The sequence below is a fragment of the Gopherus flavomarginatus genome, chromosome 6 (assembly GCF_025201925.1).
Source record: "Gopherus flavomarginatus isolate rGopFla2 chromosome 6, rGopFla2.mat.asm, whole genome shotgun sequence".
Lineage (NCBI taxonomy): Eukaryota > Metazoa > Chordata > Testudines > Testudinidae > Gopherus > Gopherus flavomarginatus.
In genome coordinates this window covers 29,769,003-29,795,233 of record NC_066622.1, presented here as the reverse complement: position 1 = coordinate 29,795,233, position 26,231 = coordinate 29,769,003, and the positions used below count along the sequence as shown (strand labels likewise).

The following is a 26,231-nucleotide window of genomic DNA, read 5'->3' as shown; positions in this document are numbered from 1 at the left end:
ACTCTGCCCTTCCGCTCTCCCTCATCTCTCTTTCACCTCTTCTCTGTCTGTCACACAAACACACCATCCCTGTCTCTATCGCTCACCCCGCCCGCCTTAGGACACACTCTCTCATACACACACTCCTCTCCTCAGCCTCCCCCACCCTTTCTCTCTCCTCATACCCCATTGTCTCTCTCACACACTAACTCATACACACACTTCTCTCCCAGCCTCCCTCTCACACAGACTCAAACACCCCCACCCTTCTCACACACCTCCTTTGTCTCTCTCACACACCTCCACCCCCCTCACCCACCCTTTGTCTCACACACACTCTCACACCCCCTCTCTGTCTCTTGCACACTCACATCTTTCTTGTCTCCCTCACCCCCCCAACACTCACCATTGTCTCTCTCACACATACACCTTGCTCTGTGTTTCACACACTGTTGTCATCGTCTCTTCCTCACACCCTTTGTGTCACACTCACAGACCTCTCCCTGTCTCACACAGATCATACCTCCATGTCTCACCCATGCACACCATCCATTGTCTCTGGCCTCTGCCCTTCCTGTCTCACACTCCTACCCCTTCCGACTCACACCTATCCATGCCTTACACACTCACCATCTCCCTGTCTCACACACTCACCCTCTCCCTGCCTCACACCCGCTCTCCTTGTCTCACACACTCACCCCCTCCCTGTCTCACACCCCCTCTGTCTGTCTCACACACACGACACCTCCGTGTCTCACCCATGCACACCATCCATTGTCTCTGGCTCACGCCCTCCCTGTCTCACACTCAGAGCCCCTCACCCTCACCTCTCCCTGGCTCACACTCACACCCCTCTCTCTGCCACACTCACACGCGGTTGCGCTTGCGCCCCGGCTCCTCCTCCCGGCTCGTTGCAAGCGGGGCCGGGGCCGCCAGTAGCGGCAGAGCCGGTAGCGAACCGGAGCGGGGAGCGGAGCGGAACTGAGGCGGATCCCGGAGAGATGAGGGCCCGGGTTCCCCAGCGCTCCTAGGCGGGTGGGTCCCCCCGATTCCCCACGGCGGCGCCCCGAGCTCATGGGCGGCCGCACGGGTTGAGACTCCCCGCCGGACGGGCTCGGAGGGACCCAGGCGTCCTGGCACCATGGCGTTCACCTTCGCCGCCTTCTGCTACATGCTCACCCTGGTGCTGTGCGCCTCGCTCATCTTCTTCGTCATCTGGCATGTGAGTGCGGGGGGGTGTTGTCGGGATGGGGGTTCGGTGCTGGGGGGGGTCGGGATGGGGGGATCCGGGCTGTGGGGTGGGCGTGCTAGGAGACTGCCCGTGTCCCTGTCAGGCCGCCTCCTCTCCCAGCCAGACCCCCCATTCGTTCTGCTCCGTTTCTGGGGTTCGGGCTTGTCTCGCTACTTGCTCCCCCCACCCCCGCGTCTCTCGGTCCCTGCTGACAGGCTGTGCCTGAGTCTCTGCTTAGCGAGAATCATGAATAATTCTGCAATGAAAGAGACAGACGATTTCCCTCTGCCCCCCACCCCCCAACACCGCAGCAGCCCCAGTTCCCGTCGCCAGGCCCCCCTGCTCACCACCCCCCTTGGCCCTGCCTGGGGGGTGCTCCCCAGTCCGGGCTGGTAGGAGACGTTGGGCCGGACCGGGGCTCCCATCAGTCGGTGTGTGTGTGCGCGATGATGGTGGTGATATGGAGCCGACGTAGCTAGGAAACCCACGGTGGGGGGGTCTGCCTGCGCTGCCCCCCAGAACCCACTAGCCAACCCCCCTCCGTCGTGGATCCCCACTGTGTCCCAGCTCCCCTGGGTCTCCCAAACTGCCTCCCAACCCCCTCCTCCCCAAACATCCCCCTCTGCAGCCCGATCCCTCTCTCCCAACACCCTCCCGTGCAGAGTCCCCACTTCCCACAGCAAATCCCCCGTGGATCCCCGAAATTCCCCTCCGCTGGATTGCTCCCCCCCTTTGTTCCAGGGCTGCTGCATATCCCGGGCTCCCCGCGATGTAACCCCCCTTCTCTCAGCCGTAGCTAGGGAACCTGGCGCTGGTTGCCATAGGAACTACATCTGTTTACAAGATGGGCTCTGGGTATCAATAACTGGGTGGTGGGTTTAACTGCTCTGGTTCTGGGAGGGAGGTCTCCCCATCGCTTCCCTTGCTAGCCCTGCACCCCCCAGCTCCGCCAGTGCCCCTCAGCCCTGCCTTGCAGCCCCCTCCTACTCTAGCCTCTGTGCCTCTCAATCCCCACCTGCAGCCCCCTGCTATCCCAGCCTGGGCTCCCCCACACGGACACTGGTCTGGCTTGGCTTTCCACTGCATAGAGACAGCCTGGGCCTGTCCCTTCTGTACCCCAGATCACTGCCTCCTCATCTCTGCCCCCTCCCCATGGGCATCACAACACAGCTGTTCCACCCCCCTCCTTGCCCAGCCCCCACCCCCAGAGCACCCAACTGCTTTGGCAGCTGCCCCTGCCTTGGGAGGCCTCCAGCCACAGCTGTCTGGGGCAATGATCTTTGCAATAGTCGAGGATGAAAATGTGGTTGTGGTTTTTGGGAGTGAGGGGTACCAGCAGGGCTGTGGGGTGGGGGAAGCCCAGGGCTGGGATAGCAGGGGGCTATGGGACAGGAGTGAGGGGCACCAGCAGTGTTTGGGGCATAGTTGCATTTGAAACAGGGACCATTCCTGACCCCTGGCTAGAAAGGTCTGTCTTGGCAGCAACGATCCAGGGGGACCTGGGAACTGCCCGCTATTTCCTCCCCTGGTGCTGAAATGCAGCCACCTCTAGGGTGGGGCACAGAGGATGTTGATACAGCAATCCCTTGCCTGGCACTGAGCTACAGCAGCCTCTGGGGTGTGTGATAACAGGACAGGGTAACACAATAGTTTAGGACAGGAAGTGAAGCAGAATCCTGTCTGTCTGAAGAGTGCTCTAGGATGACACAGGAGTAGGGCTGGGTGTGAACTGCATTTCCCATTTCATGGCAAATTCCACAAATTCAACATTTTTTCTGGAAAAGAAGGAAAATATTTCGAAATTTCCCACAAAAAGAAGCGTCCCCCCCAGGCATTTGGGGTTAATGGAAGCGTCTGGTTCTCATTTAGACCTTTTCCAACTTTTAATGTTTTTCTCTATAAAAATCGATTAATTTTGTTCTGAAAAGTCATTTCAAAACCAACTGCCAAACCTTTTCATTGCAAAAACGTGCAAACAGGACAGTTGGGTTTGGACAGAAATGTTATTTTTTATCAAGAAACAGTCAGAGGAAAAATTTTAGCTCCAGTCAGAAGCAAAAGGGAATGTACCAAACAGAATGTGAGCAGAGTCCCGGACATGTAAAGATTTTGTCCTGTCCTGCTCCCTGCAGTACAGCGCTCCCTGCTGAGCATCCTGTCCTGCTCCCTGTATCACTGTGCTCCCGTCCCCCACTCCCTGCAGCACAGCGCCCCCTGCTGAGCACCCCGCCCCACTCCCTGCAGCACAGCACCCCCTGCTGAGCACCCTGTCCTGCTCCCTGCAGCACAGCACCCCCTGCTGAGCCCCCGCCCTGCTCCCTGCAGCACAGCACCCCCTGCTGAGCACCCTGTCCTGCTCCCTGCAGCACAGCACCCCCTGCTGAGCCCTCGCCCCACTCCCTGCAGCACAGCACCCCCTGCTGAGCACCCTGTCCTGCTCCCTGCAGCACAGCGCTCCCTGCTGAGCCCCCGCCCTGCTCCCTGCAGCACAGCACCCCCTGCTGAGCCCCCGCCCTGCTCCATGCAGCACAGCACCCCCTGCTGAGCACCCCGCCCTGCTCCCTGCAGCACAGCACCCCCTGCTGAGCCCCCCGCCCTGCTCCCTGCAGCACAGCGCCCCCTGCTGAGCCCCTCACTCTGCCCTGCTCCCCACGGCAGTGGGGTCAGTAATGACTGCGAGGAGGTAGTGCCCCCTATTGACCCCTCCCCCCGCTCTGCTCCCTGCAGTACAGCGCCCCCTATTGAGGGCCAGCTTGCAGCACAGTGGTGGAGGTTTTAGGGAGGGATGTGGTGGGGCTTGAGCCCTGGGAGCAGCTATCCCAGATGGCTCTAGGGATGTAGGTACTAGCTCCTCCGGGCCTTGCTGGGCCTTCCTCTAATCCCCCAGGGGTCCTGATAGTGAATTTGTGTCACTACCAGTGCTTAATTTGTGCCAGGGCTGAGCCCCGGCACTTTTAGGTGTGGCAGTTCATAACCCGGCACCCTGGGCTTGCTGCATCAGTTATGAATGTAAAGAAATTGCTTGAGCCCCAGCACCTCCTTCATTACAAATTAAGCATTGGTCACTAACCCCCACCCCTGGCCATTAACGCCCTTCTGTGCACTGCCCCAGGGCCACCCAGTGGCCCATCCAGCCCAGTATCCCCCAGAGGTGTGCTGAGGGGGAGCTCACTATGGTGCCCCCCTTCCTTTCTGTGCTGGGGGTCAGGCGTTTGCATTGAACTCCAGCACCCCACAGATAAGTGATCTTTCCTCCCTGAACATGTGACACATCCCATAATATTTTGTGTACTGAGAGGGGGCCCTGCCCCATTCCCTCGCTACCCCCACTTGAGCCCTTGGGACTCATAGATTCCCCTCCCCCCCAGCAGTGGAGGGTAAACTGAGGCAAGGGGGTCAAACAGCTTGCAGGGAATCTGCAGGGGAGCCAGGAACAGAACCCAGTGTCCTGAGCCCCAGCCTGGGGCTCCCACTCCCCTGACAGGGCCTGGTCCCTGAGGGGGCTTGGCTGCATGGGAGAGCCCACATGTGTCTACACATTGCTTTGATGGGTCTCCTCAACCAAACTCCTAGCAGAGGTGGTGCCCCCCTGCCCTGTAAGCCCCCCCTCCCTCCAGCAATAAGCAGCTCTCTCACCACCAGGGAGCCCAGGGGCTGAATGGTTCCCCAGACTCGAGACAGAGTGCTGGGGGATCCCTGTGTGGAGGGAGGGGAAGGGGCACTGGAACAATTTATATAGTGGGGGTGATGAGTCACTGAACCAAACTGTAACCCTGGAGAGGATGGCAGCCACTTTAAGTCAGGGGGTGTGGCAGCACCCCCAGCTCCCCTAGTTCCAGCACCTATGGGGAAGGCGGGTAGCTCCCCCAGCCAGGGCTCCTGTCTCAATAGAAGGAGTGAGCCTGGCTGTCCCCTGATCCTGCCCTTCCCCAGGCTCAGAACCTAGGTGATTGGGATCAGGGGACCCAGGTAATTGGGGACCCAGGCAATCAGGGTACACAGGTGACTGGGATTGGGGAACCCAGATAATTGGGATAGCCAGGTGGCGGGGATTGAGGGACCCAGGTTATTGAGGGACCCAGGTGACTGGGATCGAGGGACCCAGGTTATTGAGGGACCCAGGTGACTGGGGGACTCAGGTGACTGGGATCGGGGGACCCAGGTAATTGGGATATCAGGTGACTGGGATCGCGGGACCCAGATAATTGAGGGGCCCAGGTGACTGGGATCGGGGGACCCAGGTAACTGGGGGACTCTGGCAATCGGGGATTGCGGTTCCTGACCCCTCGGAGCAGCAGGGAAAGGTCCTCCAGCTCACTCCACGCCCCCCGCTGGAAACTATCCCGTTGCCCCAGCGACCGGCTCCCAGGCGGCCAATGGTGGGCGGGTCTTGCACCGGTTTCTTGCCCTCCTATTCTGGGCAGGTGCTGGGTGCGGGGGAAATGGAGGGGATGGAGTTTGTAACTGTGCAAAGCCAGTGCACCTCAATCCTGACCCACAGCCTCCCGCCCCGCTCTGCCACACCTCAATCCCACCCGCAACCCCCCAGCTCTGCCACTGCCCCTCAGTCCTGACCTGCAGCTCCCAGCTCTGCCAGTGCTCCTCAGTTCCAACCCAGAGCCCCCCAGCTCTTCCAATGCACCTCAGTCCTGACCCACAGCCCCCCCAGCTCTGCCAGTGCACCTCAATCCCGACTCACTGTCCCCCAGCTCTGCCAGTGCTCCTCAATCCCAACCTGCAGCCCCTAGCTCTGTCAGTGCCCTTCAATCACAATCCAAAGCCCCCCAGCTCTGCTGGTGCCCCTCAACCCCAACCCACAGCCCCCCAGCTCTGCCAGTGCACCTCAGTCCTGACTCACAGCCCCCTGTTCTGCTGGTGCCCCTCAATCCCAATCCCCTGCTATTCTGGACCCTGGCTTCCCTCCTCCACACCCCGCAGTGCACACTGACCCCTAATCTACCCCACTGTGCCTGTCACCAATTTATGTTTGTCCCAGCACAAGCTGGAGTGTTGGACCCTGTCTAGGGCCTGGTGTGTGCAGCAAGTTTGTAGGGTCTCAGCTTCATTCTGTGTGGGGCAGGCACCCAGCCCCAGACAGCAGCAGCTAAATGGCCCAGCCAGCCACCTCGTTACCCCATCCCTCGTTCCCTGCTCCCCCAGCTGGCCTGGCAGGCTGTTCCCAGGGCTCAGGTTATGGGGGGTGGGCACTGAAGCAGAATCCCTCCCCTGCCAGGCAGAGAAGCCGCGTGTGAGAGTTGCTAAGCAACCCCAACAGGCGCTTGTAGCCTTCATTGTTGCTTTGACAGGTACCAAGTGCAGCTCAGATCTGACTGTGGCTGGAGAGGAGCCCAGGGCTGGGTTAGCCATGGGGTGCGGGTTGGGATTGGGGGGCACCAGCTGAGCTGTGGGGGTGGGGGAGATCCCAGGCTGGACTAGCATGGGGCTACGGGTCAGGTTTGGGGGCACCAGCAGAGCTGTGTAGGTTAGCGGAGCCCATGGCTGGGTTAGCAGGGGGCTGCGGGTCAGGATTGAGGGACACCAGCTGAGCTGTGGGGGTGCGGGAGAGCCCAGGGTTGCATTAGCAGGGGGCTGTGGGTCAGGACTGGGGGCACCAGCAGAGCTGTGGGGGTCAGTGGAGCCCAGGGCTGGGTTAGCAGGGGGCTGCGGGTCAGGATTGGGGGGCACCAGCTGAGCTGTGGGGTTGGGGGAGAGCCCAGGGCTGGGTTAGCAGGGGGCTGTGGGTCAGGACTGGGGGCACCAGCAGAGCTGTGGGGGTCAGCGGAGCCTAGGGCCTCGGCTAGCAGGGGGATGTGGGTCAGGATTGAAGGACACCAGCAGAGCAGAGCTATATATCTCAGCCCATCGCCTTGGTGGGTCTCTGCTCTGAGAGCCCGGAAACTGGTGACGGGAGTGTCTGCGGCTGGGGCGTGTGTGAGGGAGCCAGGAGGCTCTGGGTGCTGGTTATTGGGCCTGAGTGTGATGGACCTGGCAGGCAAACTCATGGGCGGGGGCTCTGGAAGCGGGAAGGGAATCCCCCAGACACACCTGCTGGAGACCATGGCTGCAGGACTGAGCTCAGGCTAGTGACAGAAATCTCCATCTGGGGAGGCCGGGAATGGGACATTTCCCCCCTGGGGGGAGGGGGTATCGGCTCTGAGCCAGGCAGGGGGCTTGCTACGGGGACCGCCCCCCACTGTCTCACACCGGATCTCTCCCAGCCCCCGGAGGACAGGGAGGCGGTGGCTGAGTCACCCCATTTGGCTGGGGCTCTGGGGCTGGCTGTTCCGGAGCCGGCTGTGCTGGCAAGAGCCCAAGCAGAGCCATGTGGAGTCGGGGGAGGGAACTGGACCCCAAGGGAAGCTGGGTCCCTCCACATGCTGCTGGGAGCTAACTTCCCTAGTAACGCTTGGGGGAGGACAGATCCAGCTCTTCAGGGGACAGATGAGTTCACGGGGGCTGGGAGCCAGGACTCCAGGTTCCATCCCAGCTCTGTCAGGGGAGTAGGGTCTAGTGGTTAGAGTGGGGGGCTGGGAGCCAGACTCCTGCTCTGATCATTGATAGTTTTATTACTGATATGGAGGTGCAAAGTGGCTGAGACTGGTGAATTCCTGTCGGCTTTGTCACCTCTGGGGAGTTTATCAAGCAGTGACTGTTAGCAGTAGGGTCTGTCTGTTCCTCCCCACCTCCTGTATCCATGAGCCAGCCAGTCCCCTGGCCCTGGGGCTGGATTGGAGCCAGCACCGCATAGAGGGGAAGGCACCATGTCCCATTCTCTGCCCTGGGGCCAGAGAGGAAGGGTGACTGAATGGGGAGCTGAGAAGGTGTGTGTGTGAATGGGGGAGGGGGTGTATCTGGGTGGGTGCCCCAGTGGGTGGGACTGGCAGATGCTTCTCTCCGGCTTCATCAGCCCTCAGCTGGGGTTCCCCTGTACAAATTAGCAGGATGACTGCTGATCTGCATATGTACATAAGATTGTGTCAGTTGGGCCAGACACTGCATGGGTGATCATGTTCTCAGGCAGCCCCACTATGGGCTTGTGTGACCCCCTCTAGCCTGCTTCCCATGAGGGGAGCTCTCCTGGGAACTCCATACCCTTCCCTCAATGAATGGGTGAGCCCCCATGGGAATGTGGGGATGGATCCCTGTATAAACAATCCTTGCACCCTATCCCAGAGGCAGCTGCATCTCAGCACTGGGTGAGAGATACCTGGATACACTGCTCTCATGTCCCACCCCAGATTCAGCCGTGTCTCAGGGCTGGGCTGGGAGGATCTGTCTTTCTCTGCAGCTGTCTCTGATCCTGCTCTCCCCCCACAGATCATCGCTTTTGACGAGCTGCACACAGACTTCAAGAGTCCCATTGACCAGGGGAACCCGGCGAGGGCAGTAAGTCAATAGATGTGGGAGAGGTGTGTCTGTCTCTGTGTCTGTCTGTGTCTGACCTTTCCCCTGACCCTGCACTCCCCCCAACCTCCACGATGTCACCCGTGTCATTCCTATTTTTCTTAAATGTGGTGTCCGCTCAACTGTCCTCTGCCATGCATGAGTGATGGTGGCATGAGGGGTGCAGGGCTCTCAGACTCCTGGGTTCTATCCAAGCTCAAGGTGGGGAGTGGAGTCTAGTGAGTTAGAGGGGGGGTGGGGGCTGGCAGCCAGGACTCCTGGGTTCTCTCCCACTGGCTGTGCTGCGCTGAAGTTTGTGTCACTCAAATGTTTTTTTTGGAAGGTCCCAAAGTTCCCATCAGCCCCTGGGGCAGGTCCCCTGGGGGTGTCAACACCACTCTGGGGCTGGGATTTCAAAGGGATTCCACAGCTTGGCACCAACTCCCCCTCCCATCCCCTCACCCCTCTTCCTTTTCCTCCTCAGTGCCCTACTCCCTGCTTCTGTCCTCATACACCCCTGGCCCAACCCCACTGCTTGCTGCTTTTTAATCTCTCTTTGCCTAGTTTGATCCAGCTGCATCAGTGCTGGTGCCCCTTATCCCAACTCACATCCCCGCTAGCCCTGCCCTGGGCTCCCACTCAGCTCTGCCAATGCCCTGCACTCCTGACCTGCAGCAGCCCTGGGTCCTGTTCCTGCCAAGCTCAGCTGATACTCTTCAATCCCAGCCGCCTGCTATCCCAGCAGCCCCCATTTAGATGGGCCATAAACATTTACAAATGGGTCCTGAGCCCAAAAAGGCTGAGAACTACCGCACTAGACCCCCTCCCCTCCCAGAGCAGAGGATAGAACCCAGGTGTCCTGGTGGGTGGCGAGCCCTGTGTGCTGCCTGCGTGGCAGTTGCAGTAACGGAGTTGCTGGGAGAGGAATTCAGGTCACACTGAACTGTTTATATTTAGAGAAATGGAGTGGGAGCGATGGCCCCAGCTGCAGCCCCTGGCTTGCAGGAGCGGGGCAGGCCCTGAGGTTGCTGGGATTGACTCTGCCCAGCCCAGCCCAGACACAAGAGAGGGGGCAGCTGGGTAAGGCGGAGGAATAACTCCTCATAGGGCAGAGTGCTCCCTGTCTGCACAGTCTGGAGCCCTGGAGTCAACCACCTTCCTGCTCGCACACAGCATCTGCCTGACTGATGGGAAACTGAGACACAGATGGGGGTGGGACTGGATCAGGATCATGCAATGAGTAGGGATGAGAAAGAGAAATAGAACCCAGGAGTCCTGGCTCCCAGTCCCCCTGCTCTAATCCTAGACCCACTCTCACCCCAGATCTGGGGATAGAACCCAGGTGTCCTGGTTCCCAGCCTCCCCTTCCCCACTAGATCCCACTCTCACCCAAATTCTATTCATTGACATTTCAGTACTGGAGTACCCTCATTTCATATTTGATACTAGAATCCAGCCCCAACCCCAGTGCAGTCAGGGGTGACTCCGGATATACCCTGTGGGAGCTGACATCAGAATCTGGCCCTGACCTGAGTGCAGTCCAGGGTGACTCCGGATACAACTTGTGGGAGATAACACCAAAATTTGGTGCTGACCCCAGTGCAGTCAGGGGTGACTTCAGATACACCCTGTGGGAGCTGACACCAGAATCTGGCTCTGACCCCAAGTGCAGTCAGTGAGGGACTTTGGATATACCTTGTGGGAGCTGACACCAGAATCCAGCCCTGATGTCAGTGCAGTCAGGGGTGTATCTGGATTTATCCCAGGTAACCAACATCAGACTGGCCCACACTCCATCGTAGTCAGATGGTGACTTTGGATTTACTCAGGCTTTCAGCTCAGAATCTGTCCCTAGCCCCATTGCACTTGGTGACTCTGGATCAGTGCTTAATGTGTGCCAGGGCGAAGCCCCAGCACCTCTGGCCTTGGCAGTGCCTAGCCCCAGCACCTCTGGGCTTGCTGCATCTGATATGAATGTAAAAAACATTGCATGAGCCCCAGCACCTCTTTCATTACAAAGTAAGCACTGCTCTGATTGACCGAGGGAAGCTGAGCTCAGAATCCAGCTCTTATCCCATTGCTGTTGCTGGGTGACTGGATTTACCACGGGGAACTGAGATGTGGGGGCTGTTGGGGGCTGGCGGGGATGAGATGGGGGTGAAGGAGGAAGGGAGAGAAGGAGCTGGGGAAATTGATGAGGGTGGGTTCTGGGGGCTGACCTTGCTCAGGTGGGGGGGTGGAGGTGTCACAGCAGAGTGAATTTGGGGATCTGGCTGTGCTCAAGAGGGGGTGATCAGGTGGCAGGAACTTGCTGTGTGAGTCCTGCTTGTAAGTTTGCCTTTTGTGTTACTGATCCAGCCAGGGTTTGGGGTTCACTGGGTGGCTAAGGGGCAGAGACACTGAGGTTTCAGTCCCCACAGATGAAGCTCGAGTTGCTTTCTATTCTCTGCAGGGTCAGTGGCAGTGTGGGGAGCCCAGGGCTGGATAGCAGGGGCTGCGGGTTTGAGGGTCTCTGACAGAGCTGTGTGGGGACCAGGGCTGGATAGCAGGGGCTGCGGGTTTGAGGGTCTCTGACAGAGCTGTGTGGGGACCCAGGGCTGGATAGCAGGGGCTGCGGGTTTGAGAGTGTCTGACAGAGCTGTATGGGGGCCCAGGGCTGGATAGCAGGGGCTGCGGGTTTGAGGGGCTCTGACAGAGCTGTATGGGGGCCCAGGGCTGGATAGCAGGGGCTGCGGGTTTGAGGGGCTCTGACAGAGCTGTATGGGGGCCCAGGGCTGGATAGCAGGGGCTGCGGGTTTGAGGGGCTCTGACAGAGCTGTGTGGGGACCCAGGGCTGGATAGCAGGGGCTGTGGGTTTGAGGGTCTCTGACAGAGCTGTGTGTGGACCCAGGGCTGGATAGCAGGGGCTGTGGGTTTGAGGGTCTCTGACAGAGCTGTGTGGGGACCCAGGGCTGGATAGCAGGGGCTGTGGGTTTGAGGGTCTCTGACAGAGCTGTGTGGGGACCCAGGGCTGGATAGCAGGGGCTGTGGGTTTGAGGGTCTCTGACAGAGCTGTGTGGGGACCCAGGGCTGGATAGCAGGGGCTGTGGGTTTGAGGGTCTCTGACAGAGCTGTGTGGGGGACCCAGGGCTGGATAGCAGGGGCTGTGGGTTTGAGGGGTCTGTCAGAGCTGTGTGGGTAGCCCAGGGCTGGATAGCAGGGGCTGCGGGTTTGAGGGTCTCTGACAGAGCTGTGTGGGGACCCAGGGCTGGATAGCAGGGGCTGCGGGTTTGAGGGGCTCTGACAGAGCTGTATGGGGGCCCAGGGCTGGATAGCAGGGGCTGCGGGTTTGAGGGTCTCTGACACAGCTGTGTGGGGACCCAGGGCTGGATAGCAGGGGCTGCGGGTTTGAGGGGTCTGTCAGAGCTGTGTGGGTAGCCCAGGGCTGGATAGCAGGGGCTGCGGGTTTGAGGGTCTCTGACAGAGCTGTGTGGGGACCCAGGGCTGGATAGCAGGGGCTGCGGGTTTGAGGGTCTCTGACAGAGCTGTATGGGGGCCCAGGGCTGGATAGCAGGGGCTGCGGGTTTGAGGGTCTCTGACACAGCTGTGTGGGGACCCAGGGCTGGATAGCAGGGGCTGTGGGTTTGAGGGTCTCTGACAGAGCTGTGTGTGGACCCAGGGCTGGATAGCAGGGGCTGCGGGTTTGAGGGGCTCTGACAGAGCTGTGTGGGGACCTAGGGCTGGATAGCAAGGGTTGCGGGTTTGAGGGTCTCTGACAGAGCTGTGTGGGTAGCCCAGGGCTGGATAGCAGGGGCTGTGGGTTTGAGGGTCTCTGACAGAGCTGTGTGGGGACCCAGGGCTGGATAGCAGGGGCTGTGGGTTTGAGGGTCTCTGACAGAGCTGTGTGGGGACCCAGGGCTGGATAGCAGGGGCTGTGGGTTTGAGGGTCTCTGACAGAGCTGTGTGGGGACCCAGGGCTGGATAGCAGGGGCTGTGGGTTTGAGGGTCTCTGACAGAGCTGTGTGGGGGACCCAGGGCTGGATAGCAGGGGCTGTGGGTTTGAGGGGTCTGTCAGAGCTGTGTGGGTAGCCCAGGGCTGGATAGCAGGGGCTGCGGGTTTGAGGGTCTCTGACAGAGCTGTGTGGGGACCAGGGCTGGATAGCAGGGGCTGCGGGTTTGAGAGTCTCTGATAGAGCTGTGTGGGGACCCAGGGCTGGATAGCAGGGGCTGCGGATCAGCACGGGGACACCAGCAGGGTATCCAGAGGTCCAGAGCAGGAATCCTTTCAGGCTGAGTCTCTGTTGGAAAAAGCTGCCATTTGAAGTCCCTGTTGCCCAGACTCAGAGTTTGATCATGACATTTGGTGTCTTAGGGTATGTCTATGCTACAGCCAAACACCTGGGCTGGCCCCTGTCAGTTTTATTCGGGCTCATGGGGCTCCCTCGCTCCTTACGGGGTCCCAGAGCCCAGGCTCCAGCCCCAGCCCATACACTGACCCTGCAGTTGTATAGCCCCTTAGCTTGAGTCTTGCCAGCCTGAGTCAGCTGGTGTGGCCTAGCTATGTCTGTTTTATTGCAGTATAGACATGCCTTTAAATCCTCAGCTCCCAGAGTCCTGGGATCTTCGGAGAATCATGGCTATAATATGTAAAACCTGCAGCAAGTTTCTCTCCCTTGTGGGGAGAAGCTGGGATCTGTGTCCTGGAGGCACCCCGCAGGCACCGAGCCAATAAATACAAGCCCAATTCCAGGGGCGGTTCTAGACATTTCGCCACCCCAAGCATAGTGTCATGCCGTGGGGGGTGCTCTGCCGGTCGCCGGTCCCACGGCCCCAGTGGATCTCCTGCAGGCATGCCTGCGGACGGTCTGCTGGTCCCCGCGGCTCCACCAAAGCTGCGGGACCAGTGGACCCTCCGCAGGCATGCCGCTGAAGGCACCCTGCCTGCCGCCCTCCCGGTGGCCAGCAGAGCGCCCCCGCGGCATGCCGCCCCAAGCACATGCTTGGCATGCTGGGGCCTGGAGCCTCCCCTGCCCAGTGCGACATGATTTCAAAACTAGTTTCATGGTTTTGGGGCTGTCACGGAGTCACCGGGCGATGCTCTGGAACTGCTCCCCACCAAGCCAGTCAGGACTTTGGGGAGCCTCCTCTCCCTTGGAGCAGACTTGTTCAGGGCAAGAAGCTCACACAGCTTCACCTCCTGGGTCTCTCCTTGGAGCATTCAGCATCCTCTGCCCCTCCGTGCGCTTCCCACAGCGAGTCCACCCCAGCGGGGTCCTGGGGAAGCCACCGGGTTCTGCACCCCCACTTTGCAGTCAGACGTGACTCTCAGCCAGCCAGTAAAACAGAGGTTTATTCGATGACAGGAACAGGGTCTAAAACAGAGCTTGTAGATACAGTGAACCGGACCCCTCGGCTGGGTCCATTCTGGGGGGCAGTGAGCCAGACCCCCAGGTCTGCCCTCCACCCTTGACCCCAGCCAGCTCCAGACTAACAACCCCTCCCAGCCCCTCCTCTCTCCTCAGCCCCTTTCCCGGGCCAGGAGGTCACCTGATCCCTTTGTCTCCAACACCTTCAGCTGGCACCTTTGCAGAGGAGGGGCCCAGGCCATCAGTTGCTAGGAGACAGAGTGTCAGGCATTTAGGTGCACTGGCCCTTTGCTCTGCCAGATACTTAAGAACTGCCATGGGGACACTGAGGCACCAACACAGTATTCAGAGAAAACATTAAGAACTTTCCCAGTTCGTCACAGGGGCCCCACTCGCCTTGGGGTTCGTGCTAAAGAAACTGGAAATGTAAATGGTCCCTTTCCCCTCATGGGAGCACAAGCAGAGCCACTTCTCTTGAGCTGTGTCTACGTAGGGGCTAGTATTTGTGTTTGTAGTTATGCAAAGCTTAATGTCTGTGTTTATGTGGGGTCTTGTCTATGTTTGTGTAGGGCTTAGTCTCACTGTTTATGTAGGATATTACAAGATCCTTGACTTGTGTATTGTACAACCCTTAACTAAGGGCACACGATGTGTTAGACAATGATATGAATGACGGAGCCTGAACCCACTTTACGGCTTGAGATGAAGGAAGTGGGGCCCCAGAGGCCCTGGGATTTGGGCTCCACCTTCATTTTGGAGTTTCTGCAAACCTCAGCCCTATATAAGGGCAATGAGGTGTCTTTATGGCTACTTGCACCCCACCCCTGACCCCAGCTCCAACAATACCCCAACACACAAAGCTAATTCCCAGAGCAGGTATCCATATAGATCCTCTCCTACCCCAACCACTAGACCTCATTCACGTCCCACAGCTGAGAATAGAACCCAGGAGTCCTGGCTCCCCTCCTCCCTGACATCCTGCTCTAACCACAAGGTTCCTAGATTATTAAGCCAGAGGGGACAATTGTGATCATTTTAGTCTGTCCTTCTGTATAACCTGTTCCTAATTAAAGCAGGTTATTTGGGGAGGCAGCTGAACTCCCTTCAGTGGAAAATTTTAAGAACAGGTTAGACAAACACCTGGCAGGGGTAAGCCAGGGTTACTTGGTCCTGTCTCCCGCAGGTGGGTGGACCTAGATGACCGTGTTAGGTCCATTCCAGCCCTACATTGCTACAGGTTATAGGAATTCCATGAATTAATCGCTGGTTGCACTAGACTAGAGCAGATCTATTAGAAAAATGTCGCCAGTGATGGCGAATCCGCCACAGCCGTGGAGAAATTGTTCCAATGGTTAATTATCTGCATGATTAAAAACGTAGGTGTCTTACCCCTAGTCTGAACTGGTCCAGCTTCAACTTCCAGCCCTTGGCTCTTGCTAGATTTTTGGCTGCTCTATTGCAGCTCCATTATCCAATTTCTGTTCCCCACATAGCCTGTGATTGTCACTCCTTAGCCTTCTCTCTGTTAAACTAAACAGATCGAGCTCCTGGAATCTCTCACTCTGAGGCATGTTCTTTAAGTCTTTAGTCATTCTCACGGCTCTTCTGTGAGCCCTCCAATTTATCAGCGTCCCTCTTGCATTGTGGGCACCAGGACTGGATGCAGAATTCCAGCAGCGGCTGCACCAACGCCACACACGGAGGTAACAGAACCTCCCTTCTCCTAATAGAGATTCCCCTGTTTACACACCCCAGGATCGCATTAGCTCTTTTAGCCACAGCATCACACTTGGGAGCTTGTGTTCAGCTGATCATCCGCCATGAGCCCCAAGCCCTTGTCTGAGTTCCCTGTCCTGAAAGCATGGCCTGCGTTCTTTGTTCCTAGAGGTGTACGTTTACATTTGCCCATATTACAACATGCATTGTTTGCTTGTGCCTAGCTTACTCAGGGAGCCAGATCACTCTGGATCTGTGATCTACCTTAATTATTTATCACTCTCCCAATCTTTGCGTCGTCTGCAAACTTTCCATGATGATTTGATGTTTTCTTCCAGGTCACTGATAAAAATGTTAACTAGGGCAGGGCCAAGAGCAGATCCTTTGGGACCCCACTAGAAACACTCCCATTCAGTGACGATTCCCTGTGTACAGTTACATTTTGCCACCTAGCGCTTAACCAGCTTTACCCCATTTAATGTGTGTCATGTTGGGTTTGGATTGTTCAAGGTTTTGAATCACAATCTCATGCAGCAGCACATGAAATGCCTTACAGAAGTCTCAATATATTACATCAGCTTTATTACCTTCATCAGCCAAACTTGGAATTTCATCAACAAATATACCAAATTAGTTGGACAGGAGCTATTTTCCATAAACCCACCTTGATTGGCATTAATTATATCACACTCCTATAATTCTTTATGAATTGGGTGCCATCATATGCTGCCCCATGTCTTGCTTGGGATTGATGTCAGGCTGACAAGCCTGTAGTTACACAGGTCCAGCCTTTGACCCTGTTTAAATATTGGCACAACATTAGTGTTCTCCCAGTCCTCTAGAACAGGGGTTCTCAACCTTTGTCTTCTGAGACCTCCCCACCCCCATGATATAAAAACTCCACGGCCCACCTGTGCCACAACAACTGGTTTTCTGTATATAAGAGCAAGGGCCTGTGTTAGGGGTAGCAAGCAGGGCAATTGCCTGGGGCCATGCCACAGGGCCCCTGCAAAGCTAAGTTGCTCAGGCTTTGGCTTCAGCCTCAGGGGGCAGAGATCATGTCTCGGGCTTCAGCCCCAGGCAGTGGGGCTTTGGCTTTCTCCGCTGGGCCCCAGTGAGTCTAATGCTGGCCCTGCTTGGAGGACCCCCAGTAACCTGCTTGCGTCCCCCCTCCCAGGGGGCCTGGACCCCTGGTTGAGAACCTCTGTTCTAGAACTTCCCCAGTGCTCCAAAATGTTTTGAAAAATCAACTCTAATGGTCCAGAGAGCACCTCAGTCAGCTCTTTGTATACATTTGGATGCAAGTTATAGGGCCTAGCTGATTAAGAAATGTCTTAACTTTAGTAGATGCTGGTTAACATCCTCCAGAATTACTATTGGAATAGAAAGTGTTTCATCACCATCATCATCATATAATATGAACACATTACCTGGCTTTTTCTCAAATACAGAACACAAATAGTTATTGAATACTTCTGCTATTTCTATATTATTATTGACAATTTTGCTATTTCCATTTAGTAATGGACCAATGTTGTTTTGTTCTTAATATTCTTGAAAAAAATTCCTTCTCATTGTCCTTAACTCTACTGGCCAAACATCACTCCTGTGTCCTTTTGCTTCCCTTATTAATTTTCTACAGTTCCTAACTTCTGATTTATATTCATGGCTATTGACTTCCCTTCGCTCCCATTTCTTTCTTTCTTTCATCTATCTCGTTCATTTATTGTAATGAACTGCCCTCACTTCATCTCTAAGAGAGATGGGTTCTTTCTTGATTGTGACTTTTTAGGCTTCTATTAAAATGTTCTTAAACAATTCCTAATTATCATTCACATTTTTCTCATTAAATTCTGCCTCCCAGCTGACTTGGTTCCTTTTAGCTTTCAGCCTTGTGAAACTAGACCTTTTAAACATAAGTTAATATATATTGCTAGTTTGGAGTTTATTCTGTTTATACATAACAAATGTGATCAAGTCATGATCGCTTGCACCTAAGCAACAACAACTTTTTAGTTCTGTGCTCAATTCCTCTTAATCTGTCCAGATGAGGTCTAATATAGAATTCCTTCATGTTGGATGCAACACTCTGAGCTAGGAAATTGTCATTTATAAGTGCAATCTATAATATATAGAAATTCCAAAGATGTTTTAGCACTGACAGCAGGAGGCCTCCAGCATATGTCACTCAGATTGAAGCCCCTATGATCCCACTGTTTATTTCCCCTCTACTCATTAAAAACAGGTGTGGAAGGAGCCAGGCATCCTGTTCCCTAGTAGATTTGGTGGCATGTAGAAGACACCATCTAGTAACCAATCTATTGCTTTATCTGTTAGGACATTGATCCATAAGCATTGTAGATCAGTTGCTTCTGAGCTGTCGATGACTCAGACAGACATAATGCCATATTTGACACACCTCTTGCCTTTTTGCCCACTTGATTCTTCCTAAATAGGTTATAACCATCAATTTGTAACATTCCAACCTGACTCCTGTCCCAGAGCCAGGTATAGAACTCAGGAGTCCTGACTCCCAGCCCCTCCCACCAGGCTTGAACACCCCTCTCTGTTCCTGCCTCCCCCCTTCTCTCAGCCCTCCCCTGTGCCAGCTCTCAATCTAATTCCCTGTTTCTTTCCCCCTTGCAGCGAGAGCGATTGAAAAACATTGAGCGGATTTGCTGCCTCCTGAGAAAGGTGCGTCTGTGTGTCCCTGCCTCACCTGTCTGTGTGTTCACCCCACCCCACCGTCCATGTGGCCCCATCGCTGCCTGTTATGTCTTAGCTCTTTCAGTCTCCAAAACGGTGAATGACCAGTTCTTGAACCCCCAACCTGGGAGCAACTGACAGTGCCTGAACCCTCTATCCCCCTCAACCTCTGCACCTCGCTGAACATCTGCACCTTCTCCATATAGCCTCCTCACCTCTCCCCACTGCATCCTGAACCCCCAAGCTCCAGCACACCTCCCCTTCCTGGGCTTTCTGAACTTCCTCCCCACAGCCCACAGCCTCCTGAACCCCCAAACCCTCTCCCATCTCCTGCCCCTCCTAGGCTCCCTGGACTTCAGCCCCACAGCCCCCCCTTCTCCCAGAGCCTTCTGAACTCCCAACCCCCTCAGCTCCCTGCATCTCCTCCCCACAGCCTCGTCTGCTCACACCCCCTCCCCTCCTAGGCTCCCTGCACCGCCTCCCCGAAGCCCCCAACATCTCTCTCCACAGCCTTCTGAGCCCCCAACCCCCCTCGCACCTCCTCCTCCTAGGCTCCTAGCATCTTCACCCCACAGCCCCCTGAACCCTCACCCATCCACCAGTCAGCCAGCCAGTCCCCACCTGCCTTAGGGCCAGATCAGAGCTGCCCCCAGCAAAGGCCCCCTATCCTATTCCCTGCTACCCTGAGCCAGCCGGTTCCCTGCCTGGGGCCGGATGGGAGCTGATGCCCCTGGGGAGGTGCTGTGTTGCTTGCGTCAGTTTCCCCGTTGTGTGTTGCTCAGCGTTCCTGTTTGAGAATATGTCCCCCACAGCCCCATGTATTATTTATACCTGGGTGCTGGCAGGACAGGACATGGCCACATCAAAGCCGCAGAATACAAATGGGGTGCCTGTGGGGAGCACAATGTGCTGAGGTGGCATCCACCCACCACTGGCACTGGGAGCTAGGTAGGCTTGCCAATTTTGGTTGCACATGTTCCTGGAGGTTTCCTCACATGACATAATCTTTAATTACAGATTAATCTTAAATTCCTGGCATCTCCAGGACAATCCTGGAGGGTTGACAACCCTAGAGCCAGGACTCCTGGGTTCTATTTCCCCACTGACCAGGGCCTGCTCTCCCTTCCAGCTTGTGGTTCCTGAATACTCCATCCATGGGCTCTTCTGCCTCATGTTCCTGTGTGCAGCCGAGTGGGTCACCCTGGGCCTCAACATCCCTCTGCTCTTTTACCACCTCTGGAGGTGAGTGGGGTCTGCGCCCTGGGAGTCAGCCCTCCTCGAGAGGACAGCTTGTAGGGGGAGGGGAGTGCAGCCTCTGGGGGAAGTGGGTTGGGATTGAAGGACATGGGGCAGGGGTACCCAGGGCTGGGCTAGCAGGGGGACCGGCAGAGCCGTGGGCGCGGCTGGGCTAGCAGGGGGACCGGCAGAGCCGTGGGCGCGGCTGGGCTAGGAGGGGGACCGGCAGAACCGTGGGTGCAGCTGGGCTAGGAGGGGGACCGGCAGAGCAGGGGGACCGGCAGAGCCGTGGGCGTGGCTAGGCTAGGAGGGGGACCGGCAGAACCGTGGGTGCAGCTGGGCTAGGAGTGGGACCGGCAGAGCAGGGGGACCGGCAGAACCGTGGGCGCGGCTGGGCTAGGAGGGGGACCGGCAGAACCGTGGGTGCAGCTGGGCTTGGAGGGGAACCGGCAGAGCAGGGGGACTGGCAGAGCCATGGGCGTGGCTGGGCTAGGAGGGGGACCGGCAGAACCGTGGGTGCAGCTGGGCTAGGAGGGGGACCAGCAGAGCAGGGGGACCGGCAGAGCCGTGGGCGTGGCTAGGCTAGGAGGGGACCGGCAGAGCAGGGGGACTGGCAGAGCCGTGGGCGCAGCTGGGCTAGGAGGGGGACTGGCAGAGCCATGGGTGCAGCTGGGCTAGGAGGGGAACTGGCTGAGCAGGAGGACTGGCAGAGCCATGGGCGTGGCTGGGCTAGGGTGGGGGTCTTTCCTAAGTACTACAGGAGCCCCTTGCATGAGGGGTTTGGGAGGACAAAGACGCTGTCTGAGCCCTGGCCTCGTTGTCCCCCAGGTACTTCCACCGCCCGGCAGACGGGTCTGAGGTGATGTACGATGCCGTCTCCATCATGAATGCCGACATCCTCAACTACTGCCAGAAGGAGTCGTGGTGCAAACTAGCCTTCTATCTGCTGTCCTTCTTCTACTACTTGTACAGGTAGCGCCTCAGCACGGCCTCTGGGGAATCCTCTCCAGCGGCTGAGAAGCAGCCTTCTCTGGGGTGGGGCATGGGGTGGTTATACAGGGGATCCCTCACCCCATACTGAGGTACCGCTGTCTCTGGGGTGGGGCTCAGGTCTGTGTGCCTGGCACTGAGACTCTGTGCCCCTTGCTTCTGACCTGCAGCTCTGTTATGCTGCAGCATTTCAGGGTGTCTTTCTTTTTCTCTTCCCAGTATGGTTTATACTTTGGTGAGTTTCTAAGAGGACTGAGTGGGGGACCCCACAATTATCTCAGTGGCTGCTCCCGGACTCCTGGGTTCACCCCCAACCAGCTGTTTCTAGGAGAGCGCAAGAGATGCTGGGAACACAGGGGGGGCCTGAAACTCCAGCACCCCCATGGATTTGAGGCTGTGCCCCATCGCTGGACGACTCGCAGGATCAGATGTTGGGCCTTCCCGTATTAGGGCCACCCCACATTTTGAGTGACTCACTAAACCCTGCTGCCCCTCATTTCTGCAGCGCCCGTGAGGAGAGGTGCATCTCCTCTCAGATGTACCCTCCCTACATGTGAGATGGGGGCCAGGGCAGGAGCGACCCCCTCCCCACTGCAGCTGGGACACTCCCCATTGTGAGCTTGTCTGTTGGGGGGCAGGGAGAGGGATGGAGCACCCTGCCCCGCTGTTAAACCCATTTTAGGGTGCAGGGGAGCTGGGTACTGGGCACCCCTTCCCTGCAGTGACATTATAATGTGGGGGTAGGGGCTCAGGGCTGATGTTCCCAACACAAGACTGGGGGATTATTCTGTTGGACACATTTACATCTAATCCAGGGGATGTAACCCACAACCTATGAAGCACAGCCCCTGGCCCCGCACCCCACCCCAGGGCAGGCCCAAACCCCACATATGCCAGGGCATGGCAGGGTATTTCTGTGTGTTTGTAGTGTTGAATTTGTTACCAGGAGTTATTGTCTGGTGTGAGGGCTGGGGGGCCCAGGGGGTGCCTTAACTAGACCCCGGGGAGAAGGCGGTCAAGGCTGAACAATGACACCCTCACCAGGTCACCCCCCCTTGCAAATGTCAGGACCCCTCCAACCCTGCCTCCTCATTACCAAGCTGGGGAAGGATTTTGGAGTACATGCAAATTTGGGCTTTGAGTCCAGAAAATTGGGATGGGGTCCCTGTGTCGGGTGACCTGTTAGCTTGCATGGGGAGTCCCTGTGCAGAGCGCCCCATTGTCCCACATGGGGAGCTGTTCTGGGCTCAGTGCCAGTGGTCCTGGGGAGGAAACCCCTGGGCTTAGAGGGAGGGGATTCCATGCCCTCCACCTCCACCTGGGGTCAGACCCATACAGAAAGGGACCCTGGTGCCAGAGCTGTCTAGAGAAGTATGTGTGTGTGTGAGTGGGAAATCGCTTCCCCTTGGTCGTCCCCCCCTTCCTCCCCACAGGGCATTTGTGTATAAAAGAAACATTGGATAAACAATCCTCAACTTTGTGGCTAAATAAAAACTTGCAAAAAAAAAAAAAGGCGCCCCATTGACCTCCTGGTGTCTGTAAGTGGGACACGGGCCATCAGGGAGCGCTGGCTCCAATCCGGCCACAGGGTGGGGGGCGGGGGAGGGGGCACTTTCCACGCTAGGAGGCACCAGCTCCAATCCAGTCCCCTGCCACAGTGCTTCATTGGCCCCCTCCACAGCCACAGGAGAGGGGCTGAGCAGGCCCCCCGACTGGCTGCTTCCCAAGGGGCTGGGGGCCGGGTGTGTGTGTGTTTGTGTGTGTGTGTGTGTGCTCGGGCACTGCTGCTGTGGAGGACAGTGAGGTGCTGAGCAGCCTGTACCCACCAATCCTGGCCTCCTGGGGACAGGTCTGTGCTCCCAGCCCCAGGGCGCTGGGGAGCTGTTTTGCATTGCAACAATCCAGAGGCCTTCCAGAGGTACCAATATTGTGGTTCAAACCTAAGGGCCTGTTTTCGTAGGCCTCCCCCCCCAATATTGTTGTCAGTTGAGTTGGCAGCAAGTAGCAATAGGAAACCATACTCTCTCCCCCTCCCCCCCGCCCGCCCTCCACTTGCCGGGGCACTGCTGGCTGCTTTTCGCAGCACTCAGCAACTCCGGCGCTGCTTGTGCAGAGAGGAAAAAATAAGGGACGTCCCTTGTAAAAGAGACTGCTGGCAGCCCTGCTTCCGAGTCCCTTGCCACAGGGCTCCCCAAAGCCTGCCAGGATGAGATGGGGGCCTTCACCCCAGGGCTGGGCACTGCTGTTGGAGGTGTACGCAGCCCTTGAGCACCAGCGGGCACACACTCACTGTCTCAGCCCTTCATGACAGTCCATACCCCTGCCCCCGCCCACAGGCTCCCCCCCAACTAGCCTCATACATAGCCTGCATCTCTCTCTCTCTCTCTCTCTCTCTCTCTCTCTCTCTCTCTCTCACACACACACACACACACACACACACACACACACACACACACACACACACACACACACACACACACACACACACACACACACACACACACACACACACACACACACACACACACACACACACACACACACACACACAGAGAGCCGTCACTCCCAGGGCTGGCTTCTGTGCGGGGACAGGCGGGTGTGGATCATAGTCACAGTGTAGGCAAGGAGCTCAGCCCCTATGGGACTAGCCAGCCCAGGGACAGCCACACTCCTGGAACCTAGGGCAGGGACTCCTGGGTTCATTCTAGAGCCAGGGCAAGGGGGGGGGGGGGCATGAGGCCTGCAGGGCTCTGTCACTCCACTGGGAGAGGAGTGGGGTTTGGGGAGCGGCTGTTAGCCAGGATTCCTAGGTCCGATCCACTTTGCTGATATGTTTCCCCTCTGTAATGAGATCAGTAAAATTCTCTCCTGGGGCAGTTGTAGGACTGCAAAGCTCTTTGATGCGCTAGAGAATAATCAGCAGCTGCTGTTTTCTGGCCCATTTAGCCAATATTTTTTCATCAGAGAAATTCCTGTCTTAGCTCAAATTTGTCACTATGCTGCCAGGGAGAGAATGTGAGCGAGAACGGGAACCCTGCACTGGCAAAGAGCCACTTCCCCCAGGCTCTGATCTGCTGGGAATGCGCCCATCACAGCCCTGTAGCTAGGGATCCCTCGGCCGGCAGTGAGCTGCAGCTGCCTCTGGCGTGGGGCACCGAGGCTGTTTATACAAGGATTCCCTCGCCCGGCAGTGAGCTGCAGCTGCCTCTGGGGTGGCGTGCTGGGGCTGTTTATAGTGTTCTCCCCCACCCTGCCTGGCACTGAGCCCTGACCCAGCAGCGTTTTGGGGAGTTGTGTGTGTCTGTTGGGGGGGGGCGTTAATGCAACAGCAGGAGCCCAGCCCCCAGGCTGGGAGCTGTTACATAACGGCCAGTGCTCACTACCTTTCCTACTTGCTCCAGCACATTAGCCATGAGCTGCAGTGTTGATAGATTTAATCTTCTTAGGTGAGTTACCACCTGACCCTCCCTCCCCCCCGCACCCCCCCCAGGTGGCCCCCATCTCCAGCCAGGACCCCAGCTGCCTGCCCTGGGGCTGTTGTCAGCACCCCCCCCACACACACACCTCCTGCAATGCCCGTGAATTTGTCCTCGATTCACTCCATTGCCTCATTAAACAAAGCAGGATAGTTAATGTGCGTGTGTGTGTCCCCTACCCTCTGAAGGGGGAGCAGAGCCAATCCAGCGCCAGGGCAGGGGAAAGAGACTGGTGTGGGGGCAGGGAAGGGACTACAGGGACTTTCCCGTCTTGGGGGGAGGGTTCTGGCTTTTGGGCACACTGGCACAGGCATGGGTGATGGTGCTTGTGCAAGGTGCGTCAGGGTTAGAGCTGGGAAGGCTGCCAGCCGTGTCTGTGTGTGTGTGGGGTGGGGGGTTAGAGCTGGGTGTCAGGACTGCTGGGTTTTTGGCCTCGCTGTGGGAGGGGCCATGGAGTTAGTGGGAAGAACTGGGAGTCAGGACAGTGGGATTCCAGTCCCAGCTCAGGGGGCGGGGAGGAGTTCACAGCTCTTTCACCCCACCTCCATCCCCACATCCCAATCCAAGATCTCTGCTTAATTAGAAGAGCCAGCAACCTCCAGAGCCATCAGAAGCAGCGAGCGAGGCAGGTGGGGGAGTTGGGGAGCAGGGCGAGGGGGGCAGGAAACAGTGCAGGGGTCAGGGGTAAAGCATATCTCTTGCCCCCGGCCATCCATGCTGACTGAGGTGCTGGATTCACGATGGGGGGAAGGGGGCCCAGCGGGAGAGCCAGGTGCCTCCCCACACCTGCTGAGGTCAGCATTGCAGCATGAATTGCTGGGAGGCGGGGGAGGGGGGGAAGTGGGGAGGGGAGTGGTTGCAAGATGGTGCTAAGCACTTAACTAGCAGACCCTGAGACAGAACGGGAAGCCCAAGGCAGGGCTAGCAGGGGGCTGTGGGTCAGGATTGAGGAGCACTGGCAGAGCTGGGATGGGAAGCTACAGCTGCTCTAGGCCATATGCAGGGGGGGGCGGGTCCCTGGCTTATAACTGGGCATAGGTGCTGGAACTGGGGTGCTGCCCCCCCCATCTTAAAGTGGTTTCCATCATATCCAGGGTTTACAGTTTGGTTCAGTGGCTCTCAGCTCCCGCCCCAACACTGTACACATGGTTCCAGGGCCGGCTTTAGGCCCATTCAACCAATTCCCCTGAATTGGGGCCCCACGCCCTAGCCAGTGCGCTGTACTGGGGCGGCCTGGCTTCCCCAGGGGGCAATTTAAAGGGCCTGGGGCTCCCAGCAGGGGCTGGAGCCCCAGGCCCTTTAAATTGCCACCAGAGCCCCACTGCTGGAGCCCTGGGGTGGGGCTGTGGGGCTCTGGGGGCTATTTAAATAGTTCAGGGCTCCCATCACTTCTACCACCCCGGCCCTTTAAATAGCCGCTGGAGCCCTGCCACTTCCCCAGGGCTTCTGCGGCTATTTAAAGGGCCAGGGCGGTAGAAGCAGGGGAGCCCCAGGCCCTTTAAACAGCCCCCAGAGCCCTGGGATAGCGGTTCAATTTTAAAAATTCCTCCTGGGAAAATATGGACGTATGGTAAACCTATTGGTACAAAAAACACATACTGTGGCACATCCCTTAAATCAGAACTTTTTATAGGGTACCGGTTGCTAAGAAATTAAAGGCTTTTTTTTTCATTTTTTTTTTTTTTTTTTAGTCATCCCTGCCTGGGCCCCGCCAAAAATGTTCAAATTGGGCCCTGTACTTCCTAAAGCCGGCCCTGCCTGGTTCCAGCACCCCTATAACAGAGGGCATCTGCTGAGGAAAGTTTGTGGGGCTTCAATAGCATCTGCTTCCCTGCGCAAAGGGCCCTGTGTGTTGGCACTGACACCTGGTGGCAAGAAGCAGAATGACAATGTCAGCATCATTGAAGGCAGGATAAGCCAGAGCTCCTGGTCTGTTCCCCTCCTCACCATAGCAACCCTGTGTGACAACAGGCCTGGGCTACAGTGGAGATGAGGGTTAAAGTGCTGACCCAGCAGCAAATACAACTTCTGCCACTCCAGCTGGGCACTTGCACTCTGCCTCTGATTGGCTGCTCACCCCACCTCCTGTGGTATAAGCGAGCAATCAGAGCTGCGACAGAGCTCTTCCCCCAGGAGGGAGGGAGCTGTATGTATGTCTGTGTGTAGAGG

General features: G+C 57.2%; 1 protein-coding gene across 2 annotated transcripts; it reads left to right on the top strand.

Annotated features, from left to right (window-relative positions):
- Positions 1-22,179, top strand: CNIH2 (cornichon family AMPA receptor auxiliary protein 2). Of its 2 annotated transcripts, XM_050959221.1 has the most exons (6): positions 1-1,201; positions 8,528-8,596; positions 18,301-18,348; positions 19,490-19,602; positions 20,425-20,568; positions 20,806-22,179. In XM_050959221.1, the coding sequence occupies exons 1-6, from the start codon at positions 1,121-1,123 to the stop codon at positions 20,831-20,833; spliced, it is 483 nt and encodes a 160-aa protein (XP_050815178.1). In that variant the 5' UTR covers positions 1-1,120; the 3' UTR covers positions 20,834-22,179. The 2 variants fall into 2 exon arrangements, with proteins under 2 accessions (XP_050815178.1, XP_050815177.1); XM_050959220.1 differs by lacking the exon at positions 1-1,201 and having other exon boundaries at positions 7,087-8,596.
- The last annotated feature ends 4,052 nt before the right edge of the window (positions 22,180-26,231 follow it).